Source organism: Rhincodon typus, chromosome 38, assembly GCF_021869965.1.
Source record: "Rhincodon typus isolate 14 chromosome 38, sRhiTyp1.1, whole genome shotgun sequence".
Lineage (NCBI taxonomy): Eukaryota > Metazoa > Chordata > Chondrichthyes > Orectolobiformes > Rhincodontidae > Rhincodon > Rhincodon typus.
Genome location: NC_063369.1, coordinates 12,528,830 through 12,551,441, shown reverse-complemented (window position 1 = coordinate 12,551,441; position 22,612 = coordinate 12,528,830). Strand labels below are relative to the sequence as shown.

The window sequence follows — 22,612 nt, the reverse complement described above, 5'->3', positions numbered from 1 at the left end:
AGTTTCTCTCACACCTTCCTTGCTCTGTGGCTTTGCCTATGACTCCTTTTCTATCTTCTTTTGTCTAAAACTCCTCTTGTCTCTGCATCCTGTGCCTGTAAATTTTACTTGATAGCCTGATCTCTCTCTCTGTCTTTCTCTCTCTCTTCTGAACCAAGGTTACGGGGTAAGGAAACATCAGAAAGACACGTACCACAATCAGAAGGCAGACTGGCCCTTGGAAACTCCATCGAAAGCCCCGCTTTAGGCTCAGCCAGCAGCTGTGAGAACCAAAGAATTCATTACTGTATGTCATCTAGCCATTGAAGTACCTTTGCAATGTTGTCACTGTTGTCATGTAGAAAACACAGAGACTAGTTTGTGCACAGCAAGCTCCCACGAGATAGTAGCATGTGAGGGGTTTACTGTATGATATAAAATGAAACACAGTATACATCATCTCAGGAAGTGATAGAATTTCACATGATATGACCACGGCCTTGCCCTTGACTACAGCTTGGTGGCAGGATACAGTCCCCATTATTTATTGTTACTTTCGGTTATGTTCTTAAAATATTAATCTCTTTCACCCGGCCTCAGCAGACATTGTAGATATTTGTTAAGGCAACAAGATCAAAAATATTATAAAGTAGGAACAGCCGACAATGTTACAACAATGACCAAGTATTAATGATTCAAATGTTTTAATGAGATTGGTTCAGAGGATATCCCAGTCCTCGGACTTCAGGGAGACCTACCCCACACCTTCTCCAGTCTCTCATTTGGAGTCAGTGAAAATAAAATCAAAGAGATGTGTCGGGGCTGCCGACTTTTTTTATATTTATGACAGAAAGTTAGGGCCCACCTATCAACGGGGTCACTAGACAGTGAGGGGTAATGAGATTTTTGATACTGAAAATGCAGCCCCCAAAAATCTGGCTAACAGTAAATTCCAAAAATTTCGAGTCAAACCTATGACATAACTACAGCTGGAGCACTCCTGTGCAGTTTTGATCTCCTTATCTAAGGAAGGATGTATATTTCCAATATGTATAATCAACCTGTTCAGAGATGTTATTACACATGTCTGGAACAGATGGGTCTTGAGTTCCTTAACACAGAGGTCTATGGAAGATTATAGGATGCAGCACAGCAACTGATGATGTGTAAGCGAAGCCTTGTAATGTGAGGAAAAATAATTTCACAAAGCATCTCATGCACACAACATGCTTATACAGTGACACTCTGCACTATAGGGAAGGCTGCAATCCTGGGGACAGGGTCAACTGAGGCAAACAACAGGGCATTGGATGATTTGTTGATGGTCAATAATGGTGTGAACAGCTATAGGGTAAAGGCAGGAGACTGGCTGTATGTAAAAGAGCCGGACTAGATAACCAAACCGGACTTGATAATGGAGCCGGACTAGCTAACAGAACCAGATAGAATAGTGGAACTGGATCAGATAACAGTGCCAGGCTAAATAACAGAGCCAGATTAGAGAGTCAGAACAGATAAAACAGTCAGATGAGATAAGAGAGCTGGACTGGATAGCACAGCTGGACTGGATAACACAGACGGACTGGATAATAGAACTGGATCAGATTATAGAAATGGACAAAGTAACAGAGCTGGACTAGATAACACAGATGGACTGGATAATAGAACTGGATCAGATCACAGAAATGGATAAGGTAACAGGGCCGGACTAGATAACGCAGACGGACTGGATAATAGAACTGGATCAGATAACAGAAATGGATAAGGTAACAGAGCTGGACTAGATAACACAGACGGACTGGATAATAGAACTGGATCAGACAACAGAAATGAATAAGGTAACAGAGCCGGACTAGATAAACGAGCCAGAGCAGGCAGTACGTGCTGAATGGCCTCCTTCTGCACTGCAATCACTCTGTGATTCTGTGAATTGGTTTCTGAGATGAGAGGGTTATCCTATGATGAGGCTGAGTATGTTTTTTAAAAAAAGTATTCAAAGAAAATGCTAGTCCAGTAGTGACCTGCTGTCAATTGTCGTAAAAACTCACCTGATTCATTAATGCTCCTTTAGGGAAGAAAATCTGTCATCCTCACACGGTCTAATCTACACATGACTCCAGATCCACAGGAACATGGTTGACTCTTAACTGCCCTCTAGGCAATTAGGGATGGACAATAAATGCTGGCATTGCCAGCAATGCCTACACCCCATGAAAAATAAAAATTAAGAATGAAAGATTGGAACATGCAAGATTCTGAAGGAGCCCTTCAGAGTATAGACAGTACCTTGATACAGCAAATTACCTTGTTCTGTGCTGTTGATTCTGTGATGTCAAATAAACATAAAATTACTCACTTTTTTTCTGATCCATAGCCATAGGGATAGATTGCTGCTGATATAATTACAATCAGCGCAGAGACAGCGTAGCCAGAAGGATACAGGTACCTCCGTCTGATGATATATGTGTGAGTAAACTTTGTGACTGTGAGGTGTCTGCACACAATGAAGATCTGCAAAGCATCCAGGAACATCCAGGCAAAGACAGTTAGAAAGAAGTAATGGAGGCACCCCGCAACCAGGGCACAAACCACCTGGAGGGAAGATCAGAATAAGTGGTTAGGCTTCAGCTGTGAGTAAAAACACACAGTGACAAAGGCAGATAGAGAGAAACACAGCAGACACACAAACACGGTAAACACAAAGGCAAACACTGTGAAGGCAGACGTAACACACAGATACAGAGACACACAGAGAAAGAAACATGTCTGGAAAGACACACAGAGATCACATAGACAGATATACAGGCAAACTCACTAAGCGATAAACACACAGCCACAGGAGACACACAGGTAGAGACACACAGAGGCACACATAGATAATACCAACAGAGATAAACATACAGATAGTACAACCAGAGAGACACAGCGATAAAGAGACAGACATGGGTAGAGATATAAATACAGACAATTGTAGATACTGGCAGAGACAGACACAAGCAGAGACAGACAGAAAACTATATAATACAGTCACAGCTGCAAGCAGGCACACAAAGATGAGCAGAGACACAGAGAGAAACTTTTTTTCTGATCCATAGCCAGGGTAATAAATAGGGGGTTTTGTGAAATCTCTAACTCCATGGTTTGATGTGTAATTTCGATTATAATGATGGGGCAGAGTCTGTGGACTTTAAAGATCATAGGACTTTCAGCAGGGTCACGACCTACTATTAAATTGCCAGTAGACAGAGGAGGATGGAGTAATGGAAAGTTATATTGGTGAGCAGTAGGTGCTCTCCTGTAGAATAGTAAACAGTGAGGAGAAGAGCCGTAAATTAAAGAAGGATATAGATGGGCTGATCAGATGGATGGATCAGTGGCAAATGGAATTCAATCTGCATAAATGTGAGATGATGCACTTGGGCAGGCGAAATAGAGCAAGGGAATACATTTTAATTTTTTTTAATTTAATTTACTGTTGTCACATGTCCTGAGATACAGTGAAAAGTTTTGTTTTGCATGCAGTACAGGCAGATCATGATATACATAGACACAAAGATCATAGGGTGATTGAACAGAGCGAGGACGACAAAGTTACGTCAGTAAAGAAGGTGTACAAAAAGCAAAATCAACATTAGACTTGAAATTTGAGAGGTCCATTCAGAAGTCTAATATCAGTGGGGAAGAAACTGTTCATAAGGTCGTTGGTCCATGCATTTAAGCTTTTGATGAACTGTAGGACCCCAGGAAGCACCAAGGATCAGAGAGACCTTGGTAAGCAAATTCACTAGTCCCTTAAGGTAGCGGGAAAGGTAAATAAGAGCAATTAAGAAAGCATAAGGGATACTGCCTTTAGTTGTTGAGGCACAGAGTTTACGAGCAGCGAGATTATGCTGGAACTGTACAAACTTAGTTAGGCCACAGCTAAAGTATTGTGTACAGTTCCGGAAACCACATTATAGAAGGGATATGATAACACTGGAGAGGGTGCAGGGGAGATTTGCCAGGATGTTGCCTGAAGTGGAGAGTTGCAGTTATGAAAAAAGATTAGACAGACTGGGCTTGTTTTCCTTGAAGTAGCGGAGACTGAGAGGGGACATGATTGTGATGTTTAAATTTATGAAGGCATAGCTAGCACAGACAGGAAAGAAATTTTCACCTTGAGGGATGGATCAATGACCATGAGGCATAGATTTAAAGTAAGGACCAGGAGATTTAGAGGAGATGTGAGGAAAAACGTATTCACCCACAGAGTGATGGGAATCTGAAACCCACTGCCTATAATGATGGTAGAGGCAAAAACCCTCACAACATTCAACAAGTACTTAAATGTGCACTTGTAATGCCAAGGCATACAAGGTTATGGGTAAAGGGGTGGAAAATGGGATTAGAATAGTTAGGTGGTTGTTTTTCACTGGCGCAGATACAACGGGCCAAAAGGCTTCTTTCTTGCAGTGTAGATCTCTATGATGCTGAATGTGTCATTCCATATCTTATTGCATGTCTCAATGATGACAATCCCATCCAGACTTCTGTAGGATACAGACTGAGATCTGGATACAGCCATTGTTAAGGACTTAGGGCTGGAGTCCACTTCCAGAACCTCATCAGAATCAATTCTGAAGTCACTGTGGAATGGATATAGAGACGATGGATGAGCTGGCGTTGAGTTCCCATTGACTCCTCTGTGGTCCCCATTCATTGTGGCATACAGGATCAGTGCCAAAACTGATGAGGCAACTGATCAGTCAATCCTCAGGGTACTTCTCTGTTCCTTCAAATGGGTCCCACTTCCACCTGATAAGGAAGGACTGGCGGAAATCTGCGACTGGTCAGTGGATGAGCACTCTCATCACCAAAGAGAAATACACTGTGACTGTAACCATCTAGAAGGATAAGCACATCTGATATAAGGGAACACCACCACCTGCAAGGTCCCCTCCGAGCCCCATTCCATCCTGACTTGGAAAATGCTCAGTCTAAATCCTCCCTAACAGTTGTGTGTGTGTGTGTGTGTGTGTGTGTTCCTACACCACACGAATTGCAGCAGCTCCAGAAGCTAGCTCACCAGCACCTTCTCCAGTGCAACTAGGGGTGGTGATATCCTATGATCGAATGACAGGAGAGTGGTTCATCTGAGAAATAATTGACATATAAAAACCTGGGTTAGACACTCAGGCAAAATAAAGTTAATTTTTTCGTTCAATCTGGGCAAGATTATAAAGGAGCAGCCTGCATATAGTGATGGAAGATCTGGAGTGTTTTGAACTGATGAAGCTGAAGATTAGAGACTGAATTGAAAGAGACCAAACCTAAGATGGTGGCCTGATATCTACAAAGGCTTGATTGAGTGGACAGCTCGGGGAGAAAGCAGAGGGCGAGGGTCCTGTGGCGTGGATGAGGAGCCTGGGGTTGGTTGCCTGTCTGAGAGAGGTGGTACACGGGCCGGCTTTCTCACCTTGTTTGTCACATGGATTCCTGTCAGGAAGATGAGCTGTGCCAGGAAGAGGTTGATGCTCAGGTGCTTGTACACAATGATACTGGCCTTTTGGATGGAGCGGCACTTTGTGAACACAACGATGGAGGCGGCGAGGCACAGCAGCGATATTGTGAGCCCGAGTGTGCTGATCAGCAGCAAGGACCAGCCTTCCTGCAGCATTGACAAAGAGGGAATTATATGCTGGGGCTCAGCTGTTTGGATGCTCTCACAGAATTACATTGGGTGTACAGCACAGAAACAGGTCATTCAGACCATCGGGCCCATACTGATGATTATAATCCATACAAGCCTATCCCCTATCTCTTGACATCTCATGCTACCAACATGAGAACCTTCTGTTCCCTTCTCCTTCATCTATTTATCTAGCTTTCTTGCAAATACATCAAACTATTCACCTCAGTCATTTTGTATGGCAGTGAGTTCCATCTTTTAATCATTCTCCGCGTAAAGAGGTTTGTCCTGAATTCCCTGCTTTCTCAGCTTTGCTCAGGGATGTGGGCATCACTAACATGCCCACCCTATGTTGCTCACCCAATGTTGCCCACCCATAATTGCCCTTGAGAGGCAGTGAAGAGTCAATCAAATTGACTCTGAGTCTGGAGTCACAGACTGGGTAAGATGGCAGACTTCCTTCCCCAAAGGACATTGGTGAACTAGATGAGTTTCTTTTTCCAACAATCGATGATGGTTTTATGGTCACCTTCACCAAGACTAGTTTTGAATTCCGGATTTAATTAATTCTATTCAAAATTCCACAAGATGCCTCAGTGGGATTTAAAACCACAAAAGCAGAACATTAGCCTGGGCCTCTGGATAATGAATCCACTCCCATGGCCACAAACATGAAGTACTTAAGTCGTCATAGTCCACCCAGAGCATAGGTTTGCTCTCTCATTAGAGGGACAGAGAGACGAGTGGTAGTGGCTTGGAAACATGCAATGGAAACAGACCCTTTGGTCCAACATGTCCTTGCTGACCGGATATCCTAAATTAATCTGGTCCCATTTGCCACCATTTGGCCCATATCCCTCTAAACCCTTCCTGTTCAAGTACCCATCCACATGCCATTTAAATGTTGTAATTGTACCAGCCTCCACCACTTCCTCTGGCAGTTCATACTGTACATGCACCACTCTCTGCTTGAAAACGATGCCTCTTAAGTACCTTTTAAATGCTTCCTCTCTCACCTCATACCTATGCCCTCTCGTTTTGGACTTCCCCAACCTAAGGAAAAGACCTGGGTTATTCACCCTATCCATGCCCCTCATGATCTTATAAACCTCTACAGGGTCACCCCTCAGCCTCTGACATTCCCAGGAAAATAACCCCAGTATATTCAGCCTCTCTTTACAACTTGAACTCCCCAATCCCAGCAACATCTTTGCAAACATTTTTTGAATCCTTTCAAGTTTCACAACATTGTTCCTGTAGCAGGGAGACCAGAATTGCACACAGTATTCCAAAAATGGCCTAACCAATGTCCTGTACAGCCACAACATGACCCTCCCAGCTCCTGTACTCAATGCACTGACCCATAAAGGCAAGAGAACCAAATGTCTTCTTCACTATCCTATCTACCTACGACTCTACTTTCAAGGAACTATGAACCTGCATGCCAAGATCTCTTTGTTCAGCAACACTCCCCAGGACCTTACCATGAAATGTATAAGTCCTGCCCTGATTTGACTTTCCAAAATGCAGCACCTCACATTTATACAATTAATCTCCATCTACCACAGCTCAGCCCTTTAACCCACCTGATCAAGGTGTCGTTGTATTCTGAGGTAACATTCTTTGCTGTCCACTATAACTTAAATTTGGTTGCCATCTGCAAAACTACTAACCATACCTTTTATGTTCAGATCCAAATCATTTATATAAATGACAAAAAGCATTGGACGCAGCACCGATCCTTGTAGCAAATCACTGGTCACAGGCCTTCAGTCTGAAATCAACCCTCCACCACCACCCTCTGTCTGGATGCTGAAGATCTAAAACAAACAAACACAGAAACGGCTGGAGAAACTCAACAGGTCTGGCAGCATCTGCGGAGTGAAAAACAAAATCAATGTTTCGAGTCCAGTGAATGTCACCGAGTAAACCTTCTCTGAACTGATTCATACACATTTACTTCCTTCATTAAATAAGGAGACCCATACTGTCCACAATACTCTAGATGTAGTCTCAACGGTGCATCGTATTACTGAAACATAACTTCCTACGGTTGTATTCAATTCCCCTCATAATGAATGATAACATTCTATTAGTTTTCCTAAATACTAGCTGTAGCTACATAATAGCCTTTTGTGATTCATGTACTATGGATATACAAGTCCCTTTACATCTTGGAGCTACACAATCTCTCACCATTTGAATAATATACTTCTTTATAATTCTTCCTGACAGAACAGGCAATTTCACAGCTTCCTACATTAAACTCCATTTGCAAGATCCTTGTCAATTCACTCAATCTATTTATATGTGTTCGTAGCTCCTACACCTTCGCCACATCGTCTTGTGCCATTAACAAATTTAGTACCCCATATCTTCAACCTTTTCATCCAAATCATTTATATAAATTGTTAAAAATTGAGGTGCTAACACTGATCCTTGTAGTACACCACACATGACATCTTGTTAACCCATTTTATGTTAACTCCTGTTAATCTTCTATCCAGACCAATATATTAACCCCTACACCTTGAAAGTTCATTTGCCGCAATAATCTTTGATGTAGCACCTTATGAAATGCCTTCCGGAAATCTAAGTTCACTACATCTGCCACTTTAACCACAGTATGTGTTACTTCTTCAAAGAATTCCAATAAATTGGTTAAGCATGATTTCCTTTTCACAAAACCATGTTGACTCTGCACGATTACCTTGAATATTTCTGAGTTTTGCTCTAGCATCTTTTATAATAGTTTCTAATAACGTCTCTCTGACGTATGTTAAATTAACTGGCTTTTGGTTTCTTGCTTTCTGCGTTCCTCCTGTTTTGAATAATGGTGTTATATTTACCGTTCTAAGGAGGAGTCATACTAGATTCAAAACTTTAACTGTTTCTCTCTCCAAAAATACTGCCAGACCTGCTGAGTTTCTCCAGCATTCTCTGTGTTTGTTTCAGATCTCCATCATCGCAGTCTTTTGGTTTTACTTGAGTTACATCCAGTATCTACTCATTGAATGCACCCTTCCCCAGATGCACAACACTTTGAATATTAGAACCAATTGATCAAATATCTCATTAACCACTGCCAATACAGCTGAGATCACCATGAAAACCCTGCCTCCTTAAGCTCAATCCTTGCCTGGGGCATGGCATCCTCAGGTTAAAGTCACTGCCAGCCATTTCTTTTAAATGAGTCTATGGTCGTCTGGCAACTTTCACTCATGTAAAACAGTGATGGTCTGTTCTGAAAGAGGAGTTATAGCGGACTTAAAATGTTAACTATGTTTCTCTCGTAATCGCTGTTTCGACTTCAGATCTCTAGCATCCACAGTATTTTAATCAACCTGTTCAGAGGTGTTATCACACAGCTCTGAGTGGGCGAGATTTGAACCTAAGTCTCCTGGCTCAGGGATAGGGCTACTACCACTGTGCCACAACCTGTTTCAACTTTGCTTATCTTTTAATTATCCTTGATTCTAATAATGACCAGGGATGTTGCTTCTGGGATAGATATTGTGTGGGACAACTCCATTGCTTTCCTTAAAAATAACTCCATGTGATCTTTACCATCCTCCCAACACAGCAGATAGGTCCTTGGTTTAATTTCACAACTGAACGATGGCACTCCAGACAATGTCACACTCCTTCAGAAATGCGTTTGGAGTGTCAGGTCTGATTTATGTGCTTAGGCAACTTTTTCATGTAGAAAGAAGTTCATACGTGGAATGAACTGCCACAGCAAGTGGTAGATGCAGGTACAGTTACAACATTTAAAAAACATTTGGACAGGTACAAGAATAGGAAATGTTTAGAAAGATATGGGCTAAACGCAGGCAGATGGGACAAGCTTAATTTGGGAAACCTGGTCAGCATGAACGGATTGGACCAAAGAGTCTGTTTCTGTACTGTTTGACTCTATCCCCATAAAAATTATAACTTCTGTATTTATTTCAGAAAGAGGAAACACAATTCAGCCCAGTTCCATGGAACGACCCATCTATCTGCGTGCGGTTGGTAATGTCAATGTTCTGTGTACTTCATCTATTGTGTCCCTGAAAATGTCACACTATTTTACTAAATGGAGACCCCAATTTCACTTGATACCATATGGTGTACAATTATATCTTGCTGAGAGTCACACAGCAGAGATCCCAGATCCAGGTGTAGCACTGAATATTTCCTGAAAATGTCAGAGAGGCTGCACTGTGATCACTGATGGGTTAATACTTGTGTGTTAATTTATTTACTATCAGTAACGCTGTGTTAATGATGGGACAATATTCTCATAGCCCTCCATCGCCTGTTTCCTGTCTGCTTCTTGCTGTATTCTGACTGGCTTCATTGTTCTGTTTGCAGTCGAGAAGTCATTTCCTTGGGTCACTCTCTGGGTTCATTCCCTGATATAGCTCCTGCGTTTTCAACATATCCATTCACTGGGGCAATTGTCTGCGTTAATCTGTGGCCACTCCTAGGGTGACTTTCTCGAGTCTCCGAGATCACTACAGTGTCAGTCTTTGGGGTCACTCTGAAGTCATAGAGTGGTCACTCTCTAAGTTCACAGTCTGGGTCACTCTGGGTTTCAGTGGTCACTCTCTGAAAGTATAGTCTGGCTGACCCCTCTGTGCTCCTCCAACTGACTCCGCTCCCTGAAAACAATGCTGCGAATCTCCGAGATAACCTTCTTCGAAATCTATGCTTCTCATTTTCTTCAGGTCAGAGCGGTGGCCTTGGGTACGTTCAAGGGCCCCAATTAAGCCTGTCTCTTTGAGGGGTACGTGGAACATTCCTTGTTCCAATCCTAACCAGGATCCCACCCACAACTCTTTCTCTGATATATCGATGATATCATCGGCACTGCTTCCCTCTCTCATCTGGAATAGGAGAAATTCATTGATTTCGCTTACAATTCACACCTTGCCCTCACTTTCATCTGGTCTAGCTCTGACTCCTCCCTTCCCTTCCTCAACATCTTCGTTTCCATTTCTGGGGACAAACTGGCCACAAGTATCCACTGTAAAGCCACTGACTCCCAAAGTTACCTGGATTATACATCCTCGCACCCTGCTTCCTATAAAGACCCCATTCCATTCTCTCAGTTCCTCCGTCTCCGTCGCACATGTCCTGATGAGGCCAACTTCGACAAGGGAGTCTGTGAAATATCCACATTCTTCCTTAACCAAGGATTCCCCAGCACCACTGTCGACAGGGTCTTCAACTGGGTCCAACCCATCTCCTGCACCTCCGTCCTCACCCCTCTCTTCTCTCCCGCAACAGTGATAGGGTTCCCTTGTCTTTACCTTCCATCCCACCGACATCCACATCCAGAAGGTCATCAGCTGCCATTTCTGCCATATCCTACAAGATGCCACTACCAGACAAATACTCCCGTCCCTTGTCCACCTTCAGCAGGAACTGTTCCCTCTGGGAAACTCTGGTCCACTCCTCCTCCACTCCCCTTTCAATCTCAACACACCCCACAGCTGCACGGCACCTTCCACTGCAATCGCCGAAAGTGTAACACTTTCCCATTTACCTCCTCCCTCCTCAGTATCCAAGGGCCCAAACTACCTTTCAAGTGAAGCAGCACTTTACCTGCACTTCTCACAATCTAGTCTATTGCATTCGCTGCTCACAATGTGGTCTCCTCTACATTGGGGAACTAAAGCGTAGACTGGGTGACTGCTTCAGAGAACATCTACATTCTGCATGCAAAAAAAGAGCCTCTTTAACACACCATCCTGTTCCCTGGCCAACATCTCTGACTCAGGCTTGCTGTAGTGTTCCAGCGAAGCTCAGTGCAAGCTGGAAACAAGACACCTCATTTTCGGCTTGGGGACCCTGCAGCCCTCTCGACTCAATACTGAATTCAATAATTTTAGGCTGAACTCTCCCATCTCCTAGCCCCCTACCCCACACACCACGCCTTGTTATCACATAGTCTGCCATTAAACACTATGTGTTGTTAGCCATTATCAGTCCCATTAACAGCTATTCCTAGCCAGATTGTTATCAACTCCTTTAGCTGTTCAACTGTTCTTCTCACTTTGGGCTCTATCCCCACATGTCGTTTATTCCTTACCCACTCGCACACCCTATCTTCTGCATATAAACCAACATTTTCCTGACATCAGCTCTGAGGAAGGATCACCGGACCAGAAACGTTAACTTTGATTTCTCTTCACAGATGCTGCCAGACCTGCTCAGCTTTTCCAGCACCTTCTATTTTTGTTCCCAAAGATAACCTTCTTCACTGTCTACTACACCACCAATTTTGGTGCCATTTGCTGACACTTCTCACTGTATTTTACATTTGAATATATGTGACAATAAAGGATATTCTATTTGGTGTTTCAGGGGCCTGTGGGCTCACTCTCTAAATCACTCATAATCATTAATGGAGTCACTTTCCTGCTCTCTGACACCCTTGGGTGTTATTCTGACTCTCCAGCTTCATCTAATCTCATTCTTGTGTGTCTGATTCCTAACTGTTTCATTCTATCAGTCTCTGCTTTCTGACTGGTACACTTTTCTGTTTCCTCTTTGGATTTACTTCCCACTTTGACCAGAGTTTGAAAGCTGTTTTACCTCAATGTCAATCGGAGACATTAAAATAGCAAAGCTCGTCAGATGGTTACATTGGCACGTTATGTAGCTTCCACTGGAACCAATCAGGAAGCAGCCCTCAGGGGACCAAAAACTTCCCCCATCTATTACCTTCCAATAAACGCATTTGGCCTTCTCATGATCTTTGGTATCCTGCATGAAGGAACAAACCTTGTTAAACAGCCTGCACCTACCACAAATTTAAATATTCCCACCTCTCTGAACCACACCAGTACAGAACAATCAGACAATCAGCACATAGGAACTTAAGATGCAAGAGCATATTTCATACAATTATAAAAGCAACATTTGCAAAATCTTCCTCTACACAGTCCCCATCAAAGGGTCTGAGGACAGATATAATACAGGGTTAGATACAGAGTAAAACTCTCTTTACCCTATCCCCATCAAACTCTCCCAGGACAGGGACACAGCGGAGTTAGATACAGAGCAAATCTCCCTCCACTCTATTAAACTGAAAGTAAAGCGCCCTATGCACTGTCCCCATCAAACACTCCTGGAAAGGTACTGTGTGAGGTAAAGATCCCTCTACTCTTTGGAATGGAAAATAAGGCACCCTGTAGTCTTTAAAATTAAAAGTAAACAGAAAGTAAAGCCCCTCTACGCTGTCTCCAGCAAACACTTCCAGGATAGGGACAGCATGGGCTTCGGCACAGAGTAAAGCCTCCTCTGGCCCATCAAACACTTCCAGGGCAGCACGGGGTTAGATACAGAGTAAAAAAAAACTCTCTACGCTGTCCAATCCTTCACCTTGGACCACAACAATTCCTGTTGCGTCAAAAGCCTCAGTCTCCCTTACAAACCTGGTTGAGTTTCAGTGTAAAATTGACCATTTCTGTCAGTTTACGACTGGCTGCTTTGTTACTGATTCTGGCTGTTACCACTTTGGAGTTTAACCAGCCTGTTCCTTCAGTTGCTTCCAGTTGCTTGACCCCATCTTTACGGATTTCGCTGCTCAAAATGGATTCCATGTCGCTGAATACAAAGAAGCAGACTGCAGCAAAGTCTGGTGGAGCAAAAGGGTTTGGATTTTGGTCAGTGTCAAGTCATCTGAAACAGTCTGGCAATAGTAGTTGATCTAGGTATAAGTCCAATTCTACAGCTCATTGAATCTATTTCAATGACACATTGTAGAATGGTTCCAAATATGAAAGCAAGGCAATTTTTAAACATCATAAAAAAATGTGAGTCGTTTAACAGCACAGAAACTGAAAAAAGAGAAATGTTCAAAGCTTTCTGGCTTGCAATCATCAGGACAGAACTGCAAGAATACCAAACCTCAGACGAAACACCAATTTGTACTGCATGAGAAAAGGTGGGAAAATTTGTACTGGTATTGACTTGTTGCTACAAGAACTCACAGGCATATTTGTGAACTTGCATTTATGTAGTGCATTTCATGATCACAGGATTTTTCGAAAACACCCTATAGTCAATTCTTTTGAAGAGTAGTCGCTAGAATGATAGCAGCCAAAGTTTGTGTGGAACTTTCAACAAATAGGAATGAGATAATGGGCCATGTATTTAACTGCTGTAGCCTTCTATTCTCATACTCAATGGATAGTTCTGTGGCGTTGGGAATAATCCATTCAAGAGAATCGCAGCTGACCTGACTGTGATCTTAATGCCACTTTCCTTCCTGTCTCCACCCCCACACCCACCATGACCCGTATAATTAAAACTCTGTCCTTGCTCATTGGGGCAGGGAACTCTAAGATCTAATGAGCCTCTGAGAGAAAAGAGACTCCTTCTCAGCTCCCTCTTCAGTGGGAGAACTGCGGACCCTAGGTCTAGATTATCAGGGTTAGTTCGCTTAGTTTTTTTTAATTCAATCATGGGATCAGGGTGTCGCTGACTAGGTCAGCATTTATTACCCACTCCTAATTGCTCTGAGGGCAGTTAAGGGTCAACCACACATTGCTGTAGATCTGGATTCACATGTAGACCAGAGAGCAGCTTCCTTCCTTATAGGACATTAATGAAGCATGTAAGTTCTTCCCAACAATCAACAATGGATTCACAGTCACCGTCAGATTCTTAATTCCAGAAATCTATTGGAGTCAAATTCCACCATCTGTCATGGTGGGATTTCAACCCTGGTCCCCAGGACAATACCCGCGTCTCTGGATTAACAGTCCAGTATTAATTCACTAGGCCATTGCATCTCTTAGTTGGTTGGATGCAGAGTGATATCAACAGCATGGGTTCAATTCCTGCACCAGCTGAAGTAACAGCATAGAATAGAATCACCTTTATTGTCTCATATACTCAATGAGTAAATTGAAAAGTTTATTGATTGCCAATTACAGCATGAACTTAGATACAAAAGAACCTAGGCAAAGCTTCTTTTGTTACAAGATTTGTTACAAAGTAAAATGCCCAGTATTAGAGAAAAGAGTTCTGTACAGCAGACCACGCTGGCACTTAGCATCCATCAGGCCCCACGCTGGTGACAGGCCAGGAGGCTGCTGCAGGAAACTGGATGGTCGCCACATCACACCAGGAGGATGCTGCGGTGCCACGCCGGGAGATCACCACGTCATGCTGGGAGGTAGCTGCACAAGGCTGGGAGGTCAGGTCGGGAGGTCGACACACCAGTGCCAGGAAGCCGCTCCGGATACCCAGAGGACTCCACGCCAGAAGGCGGTTGCGCCAAGCCAAGAAGCCACAATGAGATGCTGCTGCGCTAGGCTGGGAGTCATCATTGGAGGCCGGGAATAGTTGCTCGCTAAATGCAGGGAATCATCACTGGAGGCCAGGGATCATTCCTTGCCAGAGGTCAGGAATTGTCATCGGAGACCAGGATCATCGCTCACTGCAGGCCAGGGTTCGTTGCTCCTTGCCAGAGGCCGGGAGTCAAAGGGAAGAAAAGATGAAGGAGAAGAAGAAGAGAAAACAAACAATAAGAGGAAGAAAAAGAGTAGAAAAATAAGAAAAGAAGAACAGCCCCAGAGCAGACAAGCTCCGGCTGGATCAGCCATCTTGCAATGAATCATGAAGGTCCTTCATTCTCAATCTCTCCCCTCACCTCAGGTGTGATGGCTGTCAATTTAAAACTCCACCAGTCACCTCTCTCTAATGGGTGAATAGCCCTGTGGTCTGGTAGGACTGTTACGATTTTACCTTTAAGTTCTAGATTGCCTCCGCAATGGGAAACATCTTTTCAGCATCTGTCTAGTATCAGCATCTCTCAGAATCCTGTACGTTTCAGAAAGATCATCGCTCATTCTTCTGGAGTACAGACCTATTTTCTCGGGTTTTTTTAATAAGACAGACACCTTCATTGCAATAATATCAACACAGAAAGGGAGGAATGAGTGAGGGAGGGGGAAAGAGAGGGGGAGAGAGAGAGAGGGAGAGGGAGGAAGGAAAGGAGGAGGAGAGGAGAAGCAATTCTTAACACAGAATATTGGAAAATACAAATTTGGATGCAAAATAAACTAAACATTTACCAGAGTTCTTTGCTCCCATGACCGTTCTCCAGTTTATCTCCATGGTGTTATTCCAGATCTCGATTTTTAGCAAGTCGTCTGGCAAACTTTGATTATCAGACACCTGGATCTGGGCAGCTAAAAGTAAAGATAAGACCTTGTGAAGAATGCAGTGCCTATTGAAATTGCCTTGCCTCTTTCTCTCTCACAGGTTGACTTGTCTCTGATGTTACTCGATAGTTCATTCTGAGCCTACCTAGATACTCAGAGCATCCCTGGCTTGCCTTTCTGCACTTGTCTGAGACATCAATCTCATTGCTTCTGAAGAAGACTCATCTCAGATTCGAAGCATAAACTCATTACCACTTCACAGAATGCTGCCAAATCTATTGAGTTTCTCCAGCACAGTCTGTATTTGTTGTCAAACATACTTTCTTGTTTCTGGGGAATGAGTCCCTGTGCATTAATGTATGTTGCTACTCATGACAGTAAATAAGCCAGCTCGACTGACTACATTTTACAATGGTTAGTTGGTACAGCTATAAGCACACTCAGGACATTCCACCCAGCAGACAACTGAAAATGTTACGTATGAATTTCAGTGTCAGTGCATGTTGACTATACATTTCAGCAAGTATCTGACTGAATCAAACAGCATGTTCCTTCAGTTGATGAAAACAGGCCAAATATAGACCCCACCCAACCAGGCTGCAATTGCAAAATCCAAAACAAAACATCTACTGTTCAATGTGATTCTGCAATTGGGCAGCAGTCACTTAACAATCCCGAGGAAGCTCAACTTCATGTCCAATGTGAAAGACAGTCCCTCTGGCAGTGTACGCTCCCTCAGAACTGTTGTGAGATTGTCTGCCTCGATCCTGAGCACGAAGCCTCTGGAATCAGACATGAGCCCACAGTCTTCTGACTGAGCGGCATTAAAATAACCCACTGAGGCCCAGAGGAGACGGCGCAAACACTGAGTCACAGCACAGTACAGCAGACAGAAACAATCACTTCTGAACAACTGATACTTTTGGATTTGGAAGGATGAGGGAGGATCTCATTGAAACTTACAGAATACTGAGAGGCCTGGATAGAGTGGATGTGGGGAAGATAATCAACCAGGAGGAGGCCCAACTGCACAGCCTCGGAGTGAAGGGATGAACTTTCAGAACTGAGATGAGGATTGAATAGTAAGGGGTTTGACGGTTAAGAGATAAGACATAAGTTCTCTGAAATCTAATGGCCTCATGTACAGAAGCAGTAACACAGACAGGTATCAATTTCATTAGTGGTGTTTCTCTGGAAATGTGATAATCGAATACGATCTAGGAACTTCCTCTGCTCTATGACACATCATCATTGACAATAATGTTTCTACATGTTCGTTAAAACAATTCTAGGAAATATTGTTTGACATTATTAATCAGATGTCACCATTTTAATTGATATCTGTGTTTAATCATAAAGTGCCAATTGGCTCAGAAAGGGCAGGCCATAAAACCATAAATAAACAACCTTCTCTTTGATTAAATGTCCACTCCACATCTAGAGGATTAGCATTTCTACTGAGTAATATTTTACCAAAAGAGTCTTCTGAGATTGACTTTGTTCCTCCACTGGGCAAAGTCAAAGCAATAGCCATTGCCGTATTCTCCAAAAGATCCAAGATGGTCGTTGTTACGTTTAACCGCTGGCTGATCGTCATGTTCTTTAGCCGTGAATTCCTATTGAAGAGACTATTTGTAAAGTTTGCGATGGCCTAAGGATAGAAAAAGAAAAGACTTCTTGAACTAATGGGTCTGTTTTCTTTCCCTTCTTATTCATTTTCTCTCATTCCTTTTCTCTCTGAACCACCTTGTCCTCTTTTCCTCCTTAATTTTTTTGTTTCCTCACCTCCTTTTCCCACACCACTGTCACTGTGATTGGTTTGGCATCTTCCTTTCCCGTCCCTTTTTCTCCCTTCCCTGTTGCTGCTTTCTCCCACCTTCACCTGTGATTGCCAATTATCTGCCTCAATAAATAAGGCTAACGCCCCTGACTCTTACTATTTGTTGTAACATACCACAACAGCAGTAAACTGCAATTCACAAAAAGAAACTTTGAAATTAAAGAGAAACAGCCAAAATAAGTGTTTTCACAGAATCACAGAATTGTAACGGTGCTAAAGGAGGACATTCAGCCCATTGTGCCTGCACCAGTTCTGTGCCCAGGTGCCAATCTTCTGCCTTGTCCTTATTGCAAATTACCAGTATTTGTTGCCTTTGAACTGAATGGCTTCCCAAGTTTGTTCCAGAATGGAGCTCAGCCTCAATCCCATTGCTGTGGGTCTGCAATCACGTGTAACCCGTACTGTTTTACCGCTGGCACACATCACTCAGATCCTGCCCAATTTACAGTCTGTAATTTGAACGCTCCTACCTTTACAATGGTCATCTTTATACCAGCTTCATACAGTGCTTAGTCCACTATTGCAGGGAGGTCTTATGGGCCCCTACAAGCTACACAATGTTGGGATGCTACACATCCATCAGATAAGAACATCCTTTGGATATCAAACCCATATTCAGATTGGAAGATCCAGTTTCCCTTCAGAAGGGGGAGTTCATGAAGGGGCCATCAGCCTCACATTAAACATAGTCTACTTGTTTTGGGGAAAGAAGCCTATCACAACAGAAGGATTAAAAAATTACAATATCAGGTCATATTAGTCACATGATGACAAAAGGCTTGGTCAAAGAGATAGACTTTAAAGTGTGTTTCAAAGAGGGAAACCACATGAAATGATTACCTAATGTTGTAAAGATTGAGCATGTTCATTGATGCCTTTTAGGGAAGGAGCCCTGCCATCTTCACCTGGTCTGACGTACATGTAACTCCAGGCCCACAGCCATGTGCTTGACTCTTAACTGCCCCTTGAATCAAACAGTACGGAAGAGGCCTTTCAGACCATTGAGTCTGTACCACCTATGAAATGGCCTCAGTTCAAAGGCAATTGAATAAAAGCAACAAGTACTGGGCTTGCCAACAGTGCCCACCCTCAATGAAATAATAAAAGAAATGGGAAAGCAAGTTGAAGAGGATGCAAAGAGTCTGCAAAGGGATACAGATAGGTCAAGGCAACTAGCAAAAAAAATTGTACATGGACAGTAATGTGGTAGAATATGAAGTTCGCCATTTTGGCAGAAAGAATAAAAATTCAGAACATCATTTAGGTAGAGAAACATCAAAGGGTGCTGCTGCACACAGCGATCTCAGTCCCCTTGTACATGAATTACAAGAAGTTACTGAAATGGAACCTCCAGCAGCAGGTGGTGATGCTGAGGGAGGGTGCTGAGCAGGCAAGCTCAAGCACTTGCACCAGGGCCTCCAGCTGCAGGCGACAATGAGAGCAGGCATCTAGAATGGTGAAACAGATACTCTCTGGAAAAAGGGAGTCTTTCTGGGGGGAGGACTAAATGGGAGGGAGCGGGCAGACAAAGGATTTCTCAACTCATCATAAAGCATAGGCTTCCTTCCATGTAAATACATCCTCATTTAACCTTAATTTCCAATCACTTTTGTCATAATTTGCTGCCAATGAAATAAAGAATTAATGTTTCATGATTTTTGGACCTTCTGTGTGTTCAACTCTCATGTTATATATGCAAGAAGGTTCAGCAAGTAATTAACAAGGTAAATAGAGTGTTAGCCTTAACATCAGTGGGGATGAAGGATAAAAACAGAAAAGTCTTGCAACAGTACTATGGCCATTTGTGCGACTGCATCTCATAGAACTCATAGATCTCTACAGTGTGGAAACAGGCCCTTCAGCCCAACAAGTCCACACAGACTCTCAAAGTATCCCACCCAGACACATCTCCCTATAACCCACCCAATCCCTGAACACTATGGGCAATTTACCATGGTCAATCCACTTAGCCTGCATATCTTTGGACTGTAGGAGGAAACCAGAGCACCCGGAAAAACCCATGCAGACACGAGGAGAACGTGCAAACTGCACACAGATAGTCGCCCAAGGGTGGAATTGAACCCAGGTCCCTGGCGCTGTGAGGTAGCAGTGCTAACCACTGAGCCACTGAGCCACCATGCCACCCCTCAGCACACCTTAAATTAAAATTTTATGAAAGGGATATTACTTGCATCAGAAGTAGTTCAAAGAATGTTCACTCACCTGATTCCTGGGAGAAAGTGGTTTCCTTATGAGGAAAGGTTAAGCACATTTGGACTTAGACTCATTGCAGTTTAGGAGAACGAGAGGGGATCTTATTGTAACATTATGTTCGGAAGAGGCTTTACAGGGTGGATGCTCAGAGAATACTTTTCCTCACAGGGGAATCTAGAACTAAGGAGCACAGTTCCACAACAAGGGTTTCCATTTCAGACAACGACAAGGGGGACCCTTTCTGTCAGAGAGTTATTAATCTTCAGAATTCTGTTTCACAGAGCGCAGTAGAGGTTGGGCCATTGAACACCCTGACGGCTGAATTCGATTTTTGAGCAACAGGGAAGCCAAAGCTTTGGGAGACAGGCAGGAAAGTGATCAAAACCAAATTGTCCCTGCTCTTATTGAATGGTGGAAGAGGTCCAATGGGCTGAATGGCCCTCTTCTGTTTCTATATTTTTATGATCTAATGGACATGATGTAGGTAGAAAAGCTAATGAATACATGGTATTCCAGAGAAGAAGGTGGTGATGGAGCCATTGAACTCGGAAATGCATAAGAGGCTAGAACCTGAACAACACAAATACCTCGGAGAATTGGGGCAATGGAAGTTGCAGAGATAGTGGTGACTCTCATTTCCTCTTACTCCTGCTTTAGTTTTTACTCTCATAAAAGACTATACCTATATATGGGAATGTCCACTGTCTACCATCAAATAATTATAGTTAGTAAGGAAGTTTGCAAAATCCCAAATGAACATAAGCACCTTTGTCTGGCAGGTCAAGCAAATAACTCACCCCTGCTTGCTACAGGCTGAAATTAAAGTCAGGCACAATCCTAGTACAAAGGTTTTAACTCATGTTATCCATATTTTAGTACACATGTAAATCTGGTGTATCAGATTAACTCAACAAAATCTAGTCCTTTAAGTTAATTGTTAACAACTGTGTTTAATTATGTGCTAATGGAAGGCATTAACTGGGGTCACAATTGAGTCCAAATAAAAAGATATTCAAGGGCCATCATGCAGAGCAGTGATAGTGTCCTGACCACTGGACTGAGGGAACCTGTCTCAAGACCCACTTGCTCCAGAGGTGTACAATAACACCTTTGAACAGGTTGATTAGAAAAATAGGTTAATTAAAAAAAAACTTTAAAAAATTCACGAGACATTCAATGAAGCTATAGATGGTTGAGATGGAGGTACATGCTTGTATTGTTTCACTCTGTAAATAAATGTAGGTCTATTCTTCACTGACTGGCTTTGTAGAGTAGAACACTCTGCACCAGAACCATGTCACTGTTGGAGTAAATAAAAACACTGGGCCTATAATTCCCTACCTGGAGATCATCTGTGACGCTGAAATTCTGACAGACTTTGTTAAGTAATTGGCGAGCTGATTCCATTGCGGAGCAAGACCCATTACCCTCCGAGTTTGGCTAGACAGTGGAACAAGACAATAGTTAAAAAGCACCCCTTCTCATTGATAACTAATACTGGACAAGTCAAACTAGAAAATCCACAAAAGCAATAGTCCCAAGAGCAAAAGCCTGGAGAATCAACCTTGTAGCATCTGGAAATAAGGAACATGACATTGCTTGTGTCGCTAGTGGTGAAACTGGGATTGTACCAGATAGTTATGTCTGGTTCTATTCCATGGGAGTTCATGTCATCAGTATTGGGAAACCTTGTTGGCATGGGATGTGTGGGCAAGCATCTCCTGAATAAAGAAACAAAGACTGAAAATTATATCACACCCTTCATTCCCTTCGTGCATTAAAAATGTTTTATAACTAATTTTTAAAAAATGTATCAGTTCATGGGATATGGGTGTGACTGGTTAGGCCAGTATTTATTAGTCATTGCCCATACCTAATTGCTCTCTAGAAGGTGATAGTGAACTTCCTTCTTGAATTCTTGCTGTCCATCTTGTGTAGGGGAAACCTGGAGTGCTCTTCATGGGGGAGGGGTGTGGGGAGTTCCAGGATTTGGAATCAGTTACAGCAAGGGAACGGTGATATAATTCCAAGTCAGGATGGTGTATGGCCTGGAGATTGCTGATGTTCTCAGGCATCAGCTGCCCTTGTCCTAGAGGTGACAATTTTTCCCAGGTGCTGCCATGGGAGCCTTGGTGAGTTGCTGCAGTGCATCTTGTTAATAGGATCCTGTACTCTCACTGTGCGTCACTGGTGGAGGGAGAGAATGTTGAAGGTGGTGGATGGGGGCCAATCATGTAGGCTGCTTTATCCTGAATGGTATCGAGCTTCTTGAGTGCTGTTGGAGCGACACTCATCTAGGCAAGTGAAGTGTATTCCACCACATACCTGACTTGTGTTTTGTAGACAGTCTTTAGGATTTGGAGAGTCATAAGATGAACTACTCACTGCCGGATTGATCTGCTTTGGTAGCCCCTGTACTTATACAGCTGGTCCAATTCAATTTCTGGTCAATGGTAATCCCCAGGACATTGATATTGGGGGATACAGCAATGGTCATGCCATTGAATGTCATGTTCAGACTTTCTCTTGTTGGAGGCAGTCATTGCCTGTCACTTGTAAAGTGTGAATACAACTTGCCACTTATAAACACAAGAGACAGTAGGATGAAGGGTCTCGGACCGAAACGTCAGCCTTCCTGCTCCTATGATGCTGCTTGGCCTGCTGTGTTCATCCAGCTCTACACCTTGTTATCTCATTTATAAACACAATCCTGAATGATAGACACAGATTGGTTCAGTAACTGAG

At 43.1% G+C, this 22,612-nt stretch overlaps 1 protein-coding gene across 1 annotated transcript in view; it reads right to left on the bottom strand.

Moving 5' to 3' along the window:
* The window catches only part of LOC109917064 (adhesion G protein-coupled receptor E2-like), a 39,247-nt gene that overhangs the window by 6,870 nt on the left and 9,765 nt on the right, over window positions 1–22,612 (bottom strand). The window contains exons 7-14 of the mRNA XM_048617826.1: window positions 21,209–21,307; window positions 17,287–17,464; window positions 15,724–15,840; window positions 13,075–13,277; window positions 12,233–12,403; window positions 5,435–5,626; window positions 2,336–2,571; window positions 194–260 (exon numbers count right to left, since the gene is read on the bottom strand). Of these exons, the coding sequence (XP_048473783.1) occupies window positions 194–260; window positions 2,336–2,571; window positions 5,435–5,626; window positions 12,233–12,403; window positions 13,075–13,277; window positions 15,724–15,840; window positions 17,287–17,464; window positions 21,209–21,307 (1,263 nt within the window). The remainder of the gene's footprint in view (window positions 1–193; window positions 261–2,335; window positions 2,572–5,434; window positions 5,627–12,232; window positions 12,404–13,074; window positions 13,278–15,723; window positions 15,841–17,286; window positions 17,465–21,208; window positions 21,308–22,612) is intronic.